Source organism: Colossoma macropomum, unplaced genomic scaffold (assembly GCF_904425465.1).
Source record: "Colossoma macropomum unplaced genomic scaffold, Colossoma_macropomum, whole genome shotgun sequence".
Lineage (NCBI taxonomy): Eukaryota > Metazoa > Chordata > Actinopteri > Characiformes > Serrasalmidae > Colossoma > Colossoma macropomum.
The window spans coordinates 2,252,545-2,267,441 of NW_023495267.1; the positions used below are offsets into that span (position 1 = coordinate 2,252,545).

General features: G+C 38.5%; 2 protein-coding genes across 6 annotated transcripts in view; one reads left to right on the forward strand and one right to left on the reverse strand.

Moving 5' to 3' along the window:
• plin1 (perilipin 1) overlaps positions 1 to 10,799 on the forward strand; it is a 36,984-nt gene extending 26,185 nt beyond the window's left edge. For 3 of the 4 annotated variants that reach the window (XM_036561707.1, XM_036561708.1, XM_036561709.1), the window contains one exon: positions 9,826 to 10,686. In XM_036561707.1, the coding sequence (XP_036417600.1) occupies positions 9,826 to 10,032 (207 nt within the window). In that variant the 3' untranslated portion in view covers positions 10,033 to 10,686. Of the gene's footprint in view, positions 1 to 9,825 lie in introns of all 4 variants that reach the window. The other variant, XM_036561710.1, reaches the window with a different exon arrangement.
• Positions 10,800 to 10,907: 108 nt separating this feature from the next.
• On the reverse strand, positions 10,908 to 14,351 carry si:dkeyp-59c12.1 (uncharacterized protein LOC555379 homolog). Of its 2 annotated transcripts, none has more exons than XM_036561712.1 (4): positions 13,820 to 14,351; positions 13,613 to 13,666; positions 13,445 to 13,521; positions 10,908 to 12,675 (listed from the first exon to the last, which is right to left on the reverse strand). In XM_036561712.1, exons 1-4 carry the CDS (start codon positions 13,890 to 13,892, stop codon positions 12,250 to 12,252), a joined length of 630 nt encoding a protein of 209 aa, XP_036417605.1. In that variant the 5' UTR covers positions 13,893 to 14,351; the 3' UTR covers positions 10,908 to 12,249. The 2 variants fall into 2 exon arrangements, with proteins under 2 accessions (XP_036417605.1, XP_036417604.1); XM_036561711.1 differs by having other exon boundaries at positions 10,908 to 12,678; positions 13,820 to 14,346.
• Between the last annotated feature and the right edge of the window lie 546 nt (positions 14,352 to 14,897).

The following is a 14,897-nucleotide window of genomic DNA, read 5'->3' on the forward strand; positions in this document are numbered from 1 at the left end:
ACATGTGGCTCCACAGCAGGATTAGATTAAAAAAAAAACTCTCCTCATTTGCAGTAAAATAAAGCTCTGCTGATTGTCCAAACACAGTTTTAGCAATAAATGGTATTAAACGCTGGAGTTAATGTACAACTGCTAATTCACCCTTTAACCCTGAATATTGGTGTGCAGACTGCTGGTCACCATAGTGACACAGACAACAATCTCACCTATCTAGTAGCTAACGAAATGGCAAAGACAAAGATTTAAGACGAACATCGATAATTTATAGTATATTTGCATTTATAAGAACTCAGCCGGTTTCTTGATACATTTAATCTGCAACTGACAAACACTAAAAAGTCGTGAAGCTGAAGTGAAGCTTCTTATTTGCCAGCTTGTCATTCATATTCCTGTTCCACCTTAAATGGTGCAGCAGTTACATTCTGAAGCCTCAGGCACCATTTAAGGCGGAACAGGAAAATTTCAACGAAAAGCTGACGAATGAGGAGCTGACTTCAGCCTCATTAAATGTTGTGTTATACGAAACTTATGCTTTTGTGAAAAAGTTTCCTGCCAGTGATGCGAGAAAAGTGACTATAGCTGAGCTGAAGCTTAAAGCAGAGCAAAGTAAATCTGCATTTTCGTTTGTATTATATTTTTAGCTTAACATTATACTTGTACATCAGCACATATACATATAGTTTCCAGTTTTTGGCATTCAGACTGCATTAAATCACAGAGGCATTCTGCTTTAAAGCTAGTGTTGAATATATTATTTGTAGAGTTATGTAGTCTTATGTAGTATTCTGTAGCGCAGCTTTATAGCCCCATTGCTTTAATTCTATAAATTCACAGTTTTTATTGAGTTTTATAGAGTTTTCATGTTTTCGCTCATATTAAATATTGTTCTCTCTCGACAATATTTAATATACATTACGAAAAACACATCACACAACCATTGGGAATCTGTGTGTCAACCAATCCTGACTGCCAGCCTGGTCACTGATCTACAGGCTAATAATTACAACCAAGCTAGTAGTAGAGTAACTCCTACCTCAGTCATCGAACACAATTGTGAAAAAAAGAAAAGAACCATTCTATCTTTATTCAGCACAATGTCAGAGACAATTCTTACTGGGGTAAAGTATCTAGATGTTTGTATCATTACCATTTCACACATTTAATAATGTCTAAATACATGTAACATATAGTTCTTTTCTACATGGCACATTAGCTATCTGGCTTCCATCTGCATTTGCAAGGTCCCAAAACCCCCCTCATTTGTAGGTTTTCCACAGTTCCTCCCACCTTCAAGATGCATCATCAGAGGGTGTTTTCCTAGTTTTTAACCTATAAAATCTCGCTCTACAGACTGCTGCAGGCAGTCAGTGCTACATCATGGCTGGGCCAGGGCTTGACCTTGCAGATCTCTGTTACCAGCAGATTCCATAACAACATGCCAAAACACAGAGCCACACTGATAACCCGAGTGTACGTCAATGGCCAATCTTGGCTGACTTCCTTGAGGATATCATCAAGTGGAAAGTAGCTGTAGATTTGTTTGTATGGCACAAGATATTTTGTGTCCAAGTTGAATTTTCCCTCTAATATCCAAGCCTTATTAAAAAAAACTGGTGGGTCTTGGCCAACGCAAACCTTTGTCTCCATTACCAAGAGGGTGGGGGTGGGGGGGGTGTAGTCTGGTTAGGCTTCATGGTTTCAGACAAGGGCAGCACAATATTGACAAAAGCACTGCACAAGCACAGGCAGAGACAGGCTTTTTGGACACATGTAAGGGCCAAGATGTACTAAGCCAGACATCATGTCTGTTGTTAGTTTTGAGAGAGATTTCATTGCTGGAAAGAAATGAAATGATGTGGATCAAACTGTTTAACAGTTTGGAGAAAGTCTGGATTTAATTACAGAAAACTTTCATGCTGAAGTTTTGCAAATTTACCCTAACAGTACATAGTTGTAATGTTTAGATTGGACTAATTCACTTTTTGGCTGTTGTCATGTATTATTTTAAACACATTTTCATGACTCTTCTAACTAATTGATTGACTTGAAAAAAGCACAATTGAAGAAGCGCTGCAGGGGGCACAAAAACGAAGCAAACAGACAGGCCCTCCTGGGGAACGGGTGCAGCAAACTCAGAGTAATGATTTCCTGCTGGGAGTGATGAAAACAAGAAAATCCAGCCACATCCACAAGACATGTACAAAATAAATCCCACACCAAATACATTCCCAGGCACACTGTCTTAAGAAAAATATAAAAAGCCTTTATTGACACATGAAAAAAGTATAAAAATGTGCCGATGTGTTGCGGCCTAATCAGTTCATCCCCCAGGCTTAATTAATAATGTTCCTTTTTGGACAGTTCTTGCGGTTGAGGAGGATCTGTAACATAGACAGCAATTTTGATAAACAATCTATTATCATGTATTCTAGATTTAAAGAGAGGGGCTATAAATCAATTATGGATAGGAGTGACTATTTCAGGGAGTGGTGTGATCTCAAACACACTTTCAAACCCATTTTGTGACTCAGTACAGTAGACAGGCTGGCCGCATTAAAAGCATTATTTTAAGAAATTGGAATATAGAGCAAAGTGACCCTCTTCGATGTACAGTGTTGCCTGACCCATCTTTCTGGGCCACTATCCATAAAGATAAATCGGTGCACACATGGCCTGAAAATACAAGTAAGGCCACATGGCTGCAGAGTCCCAAAGGCAATTTTAGATGTGGTGGGTGCAGTCATTGCTCCAATATAATTAGAGGTTACTCATTTGTGGAGCTTTTTATTTGGTAAATCATTCAAACTTAATTTATTTGCTAACTGTAACACTAATCTTGTAGCATACAGACTTGAATGTGAATGTGGCTGTTTTTACATTGGTTGTATGAAAAAGAGGTTTAAAGATAGATTATCTGAACATAAAATGCTATTGTTACCCAGAAACCTAACTATCCTATGGCCATGCAATATAAGGCAGCTAAACATCCGAGCCCCAGCTCATTACGAGCAATGGCCATTGAGGTTATTCCAAAGTCCGTTAGAAGATTTATGCTCTTAAAGCTATAGAGTATCCTGGCTTGAATGAGGATATTGATTTCTCTCCTTTTCTCTGATTTTTTTCCCTTTCCTTCTTCCTGACCAACAGGTGGCAGAAGCTTGTGTTTATATATGTGGGTGTTCTTAGGTGGTTTCTACTGATATGCCATTTTTTGTGTCCTGATAAAGGCCTGAATAGGCTGCAACGTGTCAGCACATTTTTATACATATTGCCATGTGTCAAAAAAGCTTTTCATATTTTTCTTAAGACAGTGTGCGCAGGAATTCCTCTGGTCTGGGATTTATTTTGTACATGCCTTGTGGATACAGATGGATTATCTTGTTTTTACCACACCTAGTATGAAATTTAACCTTTTAATTGATTTACTTGTTGCTATGGTATCCAAAGTGGTTGCTAAGGTGTAGCTAGGCCTTTGCTGTGGTATCCCAGGTGGTTGCTACTGTTGAACTTGAAATATTGAATAAAGCCTCTGTGTTTCATTGTAAGCCAACATCTTTTTGGCCAAAATGGCATAGCGGTTGGAGTTCAGACAATCTGGTGGGGAAAACTTGCCAAACAGAACTCCTAATCACCACAATGTTAGTTCTGCAACATCCGTCTGACTGTGGTTGGTCCACTGCAAGGTGCTTAAGTGTTGTGATTATACTTATAACATTCGATTGTTGTTCAGTTTTTGTTTAGTTCTTTTGCCATTGGAAGTAGACTGCCAGCTTTAAGTTTCAAGTTTATTTGTCATTTGCCCAACATGTCAGGACATTCATGTATTGAAATGCTTGTGGCGAGGCTCAGGTGATCACTCTACAGAAAGTGAACAAAGTAAAAATAAAAATACAAGAAAATACTGAAATTGAAATATATTAAATATACACAAATATACACAAAATATAGAGACAAGAGGGACCTATGTAAGGAGAAAAAAAATCCTATCCGCTATGTACAAATATATTTATATTAAACAAGGGATAATCTGTGAAGAATATATACATTTTAAAGTGACTTAAGTGACTCAGTGACATTACATGGAAAGAAGATGCCTGTTTATGCACAGGCTGTAACATCAGTGTTAAAGAATGATGTTTGGTTTGTTGTTACAAAGTGACCTTATGTGAATTTTAGGTTCTTTTTTATTTTTTTCTCGAACAGAATAATGCAAACTGTGTTTGGACACAATAGTTCAGTGGCTACAGTTCAAGAGTATGACGTCTTGAGCTTTGGTTTTTCATTGTACAAAAAAGATTGACCGATGCCAAGAAGTAGCACAGGGCAGTGTGGCCGCTGTTTTGTCAACAAATGGGATGGCTATAGGGTAGGCGGATCAAGGCCTATTGGGAGTGCCCTTGAGAAGACATGCTCTGCAGGAGGTACTTATGAGCTCTGCTGGGGAGTTCAGGAGTAGCATGGGTGAACTGGATTGTTGGGATTTTTGAACTGTTAATGCAATTTTTTCCGTTTTTTCTTAGCAAATAGGTCGACTCAGGGTCCAGATGTTTTACAGTTCACACATTCCTGACCCCCTGCAGTGCGTGACAAAGCCTTTATAGCAGTGGTGAAAGTCAGTATCAGCCTTGCACACAGTGGCCTATTGGTAGCGTTGTGAACGGTAGCTAGTGAATGATTAATTACAGGCTTTCTTGGAAATCTTGCATGATAAATACTGAGCTAGCTTTTGTTGTAAACTTAAGAACTCACAACCGCATGGTCAAGTCATTTTTCATCACATGTTTTCACTCCCTTTTTCCTGAAAGCTCAGTTTGAAGTGTTTTCCTCACTGGAGATGCATGTAATGACAGAGCTAAACAAACTTATTAAGATACAGAACTAGAATGAGGGATGGTGAAAGAATTTAAACCATGGAGTGTCCATATTCATTGCACAATATTTGCTGATATTTGGAGCTTGTGAGGTTGTTTGTAACATGCTGGTTGTATTAGTAGTATGTAGGAGTGAATGTGTGGTTCTAGGAATGGTTTCTATAGTTCTATTTAACAGAATCCATGAGTGATAACCACAAGTGTAAAAACCTGCACAGTTCTAGCAATTGGAAAAAACACACTTTATTATTGGTTTGGTAAGCCTAACTTGGATGGTTGATCAATCAATCTGTTTGAAATGGTGAGCAGATAGAATAAGCTTGAGCTAGAACAAGTGAAATTGTCCTCACATTCATCTCATGTTTGGGAACACTTCAGTTTCCCAGTCAAGTACAATAATGATGGGCAAAGAGTGGTAGATCAAACAGAGACAGCGTGCCAACATTGCTCAAGGCAAGAATCAAATACTTCAACTATGCTGTCTTATTTTTGAAGACATCACCCAAATGTGTCCGTTACCAGCGTGAAGAAGTTAACCTCAGTCTTGTGGCAAAATCGGAGGTTGCAGCAGCTGCTTCTCCCCACAGGAGTCAAGCATCCTCAAAGTTTCGATTGTGAACAGGTGTAACAGATAACTTGCTCCACAGAGATGTTTACAGCTTCTGATTTGCAGCACTACTCAGTTGTAGAGAGTCCTGGATTCCACAGTTTGCTAGAAGTGATTAAGCCACATTTCAAAATCTTAAACTTTTGTTTATATTATTTTAAATGTATTTTATGTCGTCTAAGAAAATGACTTCCTAATGACTAATCCCAGTAAGACTTGTAATGCCAGTAATCCCATCAACAAGCTCTGTTTTCCTTTGGGAAAACAGTGGAAAATTACCAAAAAGAAAGAAAAAAAAATAATAATAAAAAAAATAAAAATATGTGAAAGTTGTTAGCATTTCTTTTCTGCATCTGTACCAAAAATGTATTGTGATTCAAAAATTGCCAATCCTCAGCTAACAGATAGATGATGACAGATGATGAGGGAGGGTCAGTGAGGTAGGTTATAGCTTCTGATCTAAAACCAATCTTTTTTTGTTAGTTGTTCTCGAATTGGATAGAGGGAACTGCATCTAGCACAGAACTTAAGGGCAACCACTGCCAGGAGCTTGTTTTTTGTAAATGTGGCTTTGCCATATCAGATTTGGATAACATCTGTTGATGTCTGTGGCCGGCTAGTGCGCAGGAATCGCGTGCACCTCTTGAATGCTCGAACTTGATCTTGTTAGGCTGCTCTGAGACTGTGCTTAGACCTGTATTTACACATTTACACACTGTTTTGTCCCCCCACTTGCCTATTCATACTGCTGTACCACAACAAAATTGACGGTAGCTGAACCATATATATTGATATGCTTTTGATCTTTCCTTTAATGTAAACCAAGAACATGGTTTGTGAGAACGTGCAACTCCTCATTCATTTCATGTCCAACTAGTTGAAGCTAAATACTGATCTAGGAACCTCCATCAGCAAATGCTTTTGTAGAATACTTTAGGATAGAGTAACAGTTATAATAAATGTGGAAATACAAAAAATCTGTTTACTTATTTCCCTGTAAAATAGTATGAACTGTGCCCAATTCGAAGTTGGGAAATATTGACCCCATCTGTTATTTCAGTTACTATCAGAAATAGTCAGAATCTTTTTCTCCTTACCAAGAAACTGATCTCCAGAGATTTTTTTCCATAGATTGTTTGGAGAGAGAAAGCCAGCTTTGTGCTTTGAGGCTGCAGAGGAGTCAAATGACATTAGGCCATCATGGCATTTTTTGGTATTTAATCATGTTCAGGATCTAAACTGCATAACACCAGGAACTGATTTTAAATCTACATTAAAAATGTACCTGAAAATTACCTGAAAAAAATTCCCTCACTACAAAAAATTTAAAGACTTGAAAATTACTACTCTGAAATGTCTAAAATATCTTTTGCTTGACATAACAATGCTTTAAACTTCATAATATGCATTAAGAAATCAATGTTGTGATTTGTTTCTTTCATGGATAAAGTAACATCCAAACCTGGCCCAGCCTTAAACACTATGGTATCCCATAGCATGCTGAAGTTTAAGCTTGATCAAGCTCCTTTGGTGAAATAGATAATGATAGATAGATAAATAGACAATGCAACATGATTTGATCGTCTGTCCTGATTAATTGCAGCAGAACGCACATAACAGATGAGATCTCAGATAAAAGTAGTAAATCAGTCAGCGAATGTGGCTTCCTTCTCACCGTATTTGTCTCAAATTCCCTGAAGAAACAGCAGGCAAAGCTCACTAAAAGAGGCCCTTTCTCGGGACAAGCCCTGCTGGTTTGTTCTTGGAAAATATTGTCTGATATTGGGATTAATCTCACACCCTGCTGCTGTACACATCATACTCAGCAGCAGGCCTTACTGAGCTTAGCAAAGGACAGCGATTACATCAGAGCAATAAAGAAAATTGTTGAGAGAAAGATACCTCGCACTTTGAATTTGAATTGAATTTCATTCAGTAACAAAACGTCATCAGTACTATGACCAAGCAGCAATGACGCAACTGATTGCGCACAAATTTTCCAAATTGTGTCTAAACCAAGACTATGTCTTAAATAGTCTTATCAGCATCCGTAAGCCAATAAACAACTTTTGTTCCAAAATCTAAACTGCTCATTAGATGCCTAAATTACATGCTATGAGTAAATTATTGGTATTAGTGCTTCTTAAGCTGTGTGCAGTGCTCTTTTGATTACTACTGCTGTCTGTTATAATATATGACTTTTAATTAAGGATGCATTGATATAGGAAGTTTGGCCCAGATATCTGATATTTATTTATGTATACAAAAGTGCTGTGCAAAAGTCAGTGACCACCATTCATTTATTTAATTTCCACTCAAAAAGCCCAAAATGTGTATTTAGCAGAAAATTACACAGAAGAATCAGTAGCTAAATAAGTACAATGTTTCAGTATTTACTTAAAGCTTTCCTTCTTTTTAGGAGACTCCTTTTTCAGAGAAATCCACAGGGATATTTTTCCACACTTCCAAAGTTCAGTCTTAGAAGATGGTTGCATTTACTGCTTTTCACAATCCGATTAATCCCAAACACATTTAGGGATGTTGGGGCCTGGACTCTGGGGTGGTCAGTCCATTGTTCTGAGAACACCAGCAGCTTCTTTGTTTGATTTGCAAATTGTCTTCATATCTGAAGAAAGAGTGGAGCTGAATTTTCTTCTGTCTCTCAAAGATCAAAGCTTTCACTTCTGTTTATCTGATGGTGACAGTGTTGGTGGTCTAACAGGTCTTGTATGGTCGTTTAGAGTCCCATTTTTTCTATCCTTTAATATTTTTTTCTTTGAGGCTTAAAAATGCAGTAAAATGAATAAAATACAGACTTTTGAGTATAGTAATCCAGCGTCATCGCAGTATGATACTTGTCAGTATGAAACATCTGCCAATCATTTATTTAAAGCAATTATCTGCTTTCATATTTACACACAAACATTTAAAAAGTGTCAATCAGGAATTGCCGTCAAAGTCAAGGCGTTGGTATCAGTAGCTGGGTATGGTTCAAAAATCTTGAACCATACCCAGCCCTAGATTGTTAGTACGTTTGCTTAGTCTGCTTGGAGATCACGTTTTGTGAAGGATCTTACCAGCTGGGTAAAGATGTGGTGTATTTTGTCTAGGATGATGTTTGTTTTTGGAAATTGGTTTTATCGGTGTAGCAGTGGGTTGAGACTTGTAAAAGCCTGCATACTGGCCACGCTCAAGGGATTTTGTGAGCAGAATACTTGTGATAGGCACAGAGTGTTGACTTCATGATTCTTTATACACAGAACAGATAAGGTGCAGCCTGGCCTAGATCACGATGACATGCAAACCATCTCTCGTCAATGACTCCTTAAGAAAGCTTTCTTTCACAGCTCTCAGGCAGACTCAGCATTGTCTACTTTGAAGCTTTGCAGAATCCAGACTTTTCACTTTCATACTGACTTTTAAGCACAGAAGTCTTACTGCATGACATTTCTTCAGATGAAAGTCTTAAGTGCCGTCAGACAGACTGTAGCCCAGACCCTGAGTCATTCAGCGCAGTGATCTTTAAAGGGGTCATGGAATGTGACAAAGAGCCGTCTACATGCTGTAGACGGACCCGTCCCTCGCTCATTAACCCCTGGCACGGGCCTGTTTGAGATGCCTTTAAACCACTAGACAAAAGCAGGAGACTCCAATAGGTCTGGCACCAGTATTACCTTCACCCAGCTTTGTGCCACACTAAGGGCCCCTTTGGTAAGGTGTCAGGAAAGACAAAGGTCACCCAAATTCTGGCCTATGGAAGGTCAGTCCAAGTTCACCACTGCAACAGCTTATAGGCTGCACATGTGGTACTTGTATGGGGTTTGGTCTCATAGTTTCATCAGGGAATTTTTAGGGAGAGAGATTTTGCATAACCAATCTACCTCGTCTCCTTCCTCCCGCATTAACAAAGAGCTTCCAAATCGCCATTCCGGAAATAATAGGTTTGCAGTGTTCTGCTAAGAAGATGGCTATTGGAACAGACATGACTGAGAACAGCCAAGAACATCTGGTGGGGATATTACTGGCCAGATCCATCAAAGGAAAACAGAGAGAATGTTCCATAGTAACAAAGTATTTGTACCTAGTAGGCCTAGGCTTTTGTTTTTTCAATACAGTAGTATTGAATATCCATACCGTTCTGTCCTAATGTGTACTGTACAGTATCCACTTTTCATTATCTGTCTCTCATGGTTTCAATGAACATTAAGACCCAGTAGACAGTGTTTCAGAACATTGTGTTTTCAACATATATAGAACTATATCATTTTCTGCTCTTAGCATGCCAGTTCCAAGAAGGTGGTCATATAAAAGAACTGTGGAAATTGATATGTTGTTGTGTATGAACAGCTTCCTGGCCAATCTTCCAAGCCCAAAGAAGAGATCCTTTACAACGGGGAGGAAGGAGAGAAAGCAGAAGAGACAAGAAGCCAGTCGAATGGCTCTCCTGCAGTGGAGTCTAATGGTTCAGACCAGAGGAACAACCCCTCTCACAATTCCCAGGAGTCAGTGAAGGATGGAGAGAGCGTCGCCTCCTCCATACAAAGCAGATCCTAGAGAAAAGTTGCCCAGAGCCTCCTTTGGAAAGTTGAGACAAAATGAAGGTTACAGTGCTCAGTCTGCAGATTTATGCAGATTATGAAGGGGGGGCATGATACCATTGGATGCCACAGGTCTGACAAAGTAAGACAAAGTTAACCCTTGGAAGTCAAATTTAAGTCATAAGACCACCCTTCATTTATTCAGTTTCTAGTCAAAACAGCCAAGTTGTTCATTTTTCAGCATCAGGAAAAAAGCAGAAAAACATATTTAACTAAAATTTATACAGCTTTTGTCTTTATTACAACTTCTGTTCCTTTCAGGATATTTGCTTTCAGTTTTTTAAAGAAATCTGCAGGGATATTTTTCCACACTTCCAAAGTTCAGCCTTAGAAGTTGGTTTGCATACCTTTTAATAAATTTGTGAACTCCAGTTGTACTTATTTTACAAGTGAGTTATCATCTATCTAATCTCAGAAAAATCATCTGAAAAAATTGTAACTTGTACTTAATGGCAGTTTTGACTGGAAATGAATGTTACGCAATGATAAAAATGTGGCAAAAGTAAAGAATGTTTTTCCCACAAAATTATATATATAATAATTTTGGAGTAGAAAAGGATGAATTTTATCATCAAATGATATTGAAAGTTTAATAAGCTGTGAAAACTAGCAGATGACATCCTGCTTTTATCTCCAGTATTTACTGCAACTTCTAACAATCTGTCTAAAGATCTTCAAGTATACAATAACTTTATAAGTCCACTGCAACTGCATGTGCTTAGCTTAAGTTTAAATTCACATATTTACTTTTCTTATCAGGTATAAGTGTCAGACCCAGCATTAAATTAGTTAAAAGTGTGACAAAAAGAATGTTCCATCAGACATCAGGCGTAGTTTAAAATCGTTTATTTTTGTTGAAAATCATTAAGAAAATGTCAACGAAAAAAAATGCTAGAAAGTAGGAACAAACTACTCTTTTTTTCTCATTGACTAAAACTTAACAAGTTCCATTATCAAACCAGAAAAAAATGAGAGCAAATGTATGACTGACAACTGTGTCTTTCACCAGAGAGGCCCATTCAGTTGTGACTGCTTTTATAGAGTCTTAACATTTTTTAAGTATCTTTTATTCTGCAGGTGTTTTTCCCATATTTAATTAATGGAGGATGGAGACACAATACTTCAGTATATGTAATACATCACATCTACTAACAACAGACTTTTCTAGGCTTCAGATGTTTTTAATAAGTCCATCTAATATGCTCAGATCTCTTAAGTAGTACAATCAAATAAGTCTGCTTTTAGTATGTTGCATCCTTGTATGTTCACACTTAGCAACATGTATAGCATTACAACTGCACATCATATATTTCAATGCAATCAATTTTGGCACATTCACAGATTCCATCCTTTCATCATACAACACCAATACACAGTCCTTCCTCTGCTTTCTGAGTCACAAGAGAGTTATCAAATAGAAACATTGCTGGTCTGGGGAGAAAACAAAAACCAGTATGTATTTGAACATCAGTCTTGTGACATGCACAGGCAAAGCAATGAAACTACAGGACTGTAAACACTGTGTTTATACAAATAAATAATCAGTGCTGACTTAAAAAGATCTTGGGATGGTGAGAGATCACACTTCGGTGACTCCTGTAAGACATGGAACTTTGGATGAAACTTTGCAGCTAAAAACAATGCATTGTTGTTTCTGTTTAGACCATCACAGATGTCACCAGGATATTGCTTTGACTAGAATGACGTATATGTTACTCCTCTCTTTTCCTCTGTTTTTAATAAGCAAATAAACCTTTGAATGCCACCAAAATGTTTCCACTTTGTGGCATATCTGACATTTGAATCTATTTTCACTGGAATAATGTGAAGGTCAGTGTTTTAAAACACTCCATACATTTCACAAGGAACCTCAGCCTATTCTCTCACACAGTCATGCCTGGTTTCCTCAAAATGATGAACACTGCAGTCATCTTTGACTTGGTTTCGACAGCGACTACCAACACCATGGCACACAGACTGGATTGTTGATCTCTGCCCTTCATCGAGTGGTTTATGCACAGTTCTGAGCAAACATCAGCCACAGGGCTTCTTCCACATCCTCACCAAAGCCGTAACGTTGGGGCCAAAGAGGAATCGGCCTGCCCTTGTTTCTGGCATCTAAAGTAGGTCACCTCAGACCAAAATCAGGTGTGACTCCATGACACCGTCTGCCTCACAGTGAGTCGGTGCGCTTCCGGGCAAACACGGCAGACATGCTCTTGACAATGCCCTTGATGCCTGCCGGCTTTTTGACTGCTGACCTGGACTCCCTGATGCGGTTAACCAAGCCATGGAACACCATGAGGACGCTGTGGTAGTTCTCAGCGGCTGAGACTTCATAGAACTGACAATCTGCGGAGAGTGCCAGCATCCGGCCCTCCTCGCTGAGGACTGTGCGCCGGTGGTGCAGATCTCTCTTGTTTCCTACGATAACTACTGGCACTTTCTCTAAACCTGCATAGTCCTTTGTAGCCTTTATGCTCTGGAGGAGTTTGCTGACGTTGTTGAAACTGGCTCGGTCACAGATGCTGTAGACCAGGACGAAGCCGTCGGCCCACTGCACTCTCTTTTCAAAGGTGATGGACTCGGAGGACAAGTCCTGCTGAGAGACATTCAACACCCATACAGAAATCTGTTACATGGCAATATATATTTCAAATACGTAACATATATTAGCATATATGGATTTCCCTTACTTCCAACTTATTCTCATGTGGTCATTTATGTGACATACATGCCAACTTATTTGTATTAGGCCATTTTCAAATATGGGACATGTATTTCAGTCATATATCAACATGCATAAGCATATATGTGTAATGCAATTAACAATATATAGAAAACCCTACTCCTATGTTGATGGCATATATCGCTCATATATGTTAGCTGCAAGTTATATAAGGATTTTTTTATTGTATGTGTGTTGCTGGTTTATTTCATTTAGATTTTTTGCCTTAAAATATCTTTTGGTGTTTGTACCAGACCTATGGATCAGACATATATCAGACAGACAGTATATGTGATCTATGTATTATGAATATATATGTTCATCCACCTATCAGATACACATATACCATCCTTCTATTAGGCATATATGTCCAATATTTGATACTTGTAAATATGAACATATCATATATTTACATATATTTTGAAATACATGCCTGACCCTTGATGATATATGTACATATATGGCCATATATCAGACTTCTGTATGGGGATGTCCATTTCATGGGTATGAGTTACCACTTTCCACTCCAAAAGTTCTTTTAATATTACTAATTGACTAGTAATAGTATTAGTATTCCTAATTTACTCCTGAATGTCAGTCATTATAGCGACAAAATTAAGTTAACAGTGCAAACTCTTACCTGTGAATAGGGAGAATCCCAAATATTGAGAGTCTGCTCTCTTCCATCCACGATAATGTTGTGACTGTAGATAGACTCTGTGGAGAAACACAGAGTTTTGGAAATTTATCTCAGGGCTCAGTCCTCAAAGTGAAGTGAAGTTATTCAGCCTCAATAAGAGTAACTTACCAATATCTCCATATTCCCCGATGAATCTCCGGGTAAGGAAGCGAACAGTGAGTGCTAAAGCGAGAGAAACAGAATCAGTATTGACTGTCTGCGCCCTCGACCTTGACTAAGACAGACTTTTCGTCAGGAAAAGTAGCATTTCTCATTTAAAAATAACTTCTAATGAGCATAATCGTTTCGTTTCTATAACTTGAATAGATCACCCACCTGATTTACCGACATTATCTGTTCCCAGCACCACAATATTTGCCTCCATCCTCGGTGTGTTCAGTCCAGTCATATCGCTCTAAATGACGCCGGAGTCAGAAACACAACAAAGTCTGAGAGGAGGCGGCACGCGCGCGCCTTCCCACACGCCGTAACCTAGTGACGCGCGAGCACAAGCACGAGCTGCGTGGAAGGTTCCATCTGAGTTCGAGAGGGGTTCAGCAAGTAAGACTAAAGAGTTTAAACATGCTGTCGCTTTTTAACATAAGGATGCTATGAAAAACGAGCAAAACCCGATTTTTATTCTAACTAACTAACATCTACTGAGTAGAAGTTCGAGTCGGTACAGAGCCGATTTATTGATTCACAAGTCAAATATTCTCCTCTCCTCCATGTACCACGAGGACTCGGTTCAGCGAGTCAGCCTGATTCCTCTGCTTCTACTCACTGATGGAGTTGGACAGGCACGCAGTACAAACACACAGAAGCCAGCTACGAAAGACGTGGAGCCTAGTCAGATCCAGTAATTAATATATAACATTCTGTGTTATGATTTTATGATTGTATAAAAATTTTGTTTGTTTTCATTTTGTATCACAGTTCTTCAGTTCTTCTAAAACACGGGCGTAAACAGTCCTATACTTCGCAGATGCAACGAAAAGTTTGATTCAGTTGTACTTCTGAATCGATTCTCCCGATTTGTTGAAAAGAAAGTGTAGTGAAGTTACTCAGCCTAAATAAGAGTAACTTCTTCGTTGAATCTCAGGGAAAGGACGGTTTTTCATTATACACCCAATCATGGACAATAAACGCTTAAACTAAAGTAAACAGAATCAGTATTCCAATATTCTGCGGATGCAACGAGAAGTTTGTTACAGTTGGAATTCTGAATCGATTCGCCTGAATTGTTGAAAAGAACCGATTCAAAGTAATGATTTATTCCGGATGTTCCTAATAATAACATTAAATATCAAATTTTAAGAGCTTCCCAACTGTCTTCTTTAAATTCTGTGTTGACGCTGAAAAAAAGATAAATCTGCATTAGAAACATTAGAATTTAAGCAGCCTTTTAAACACC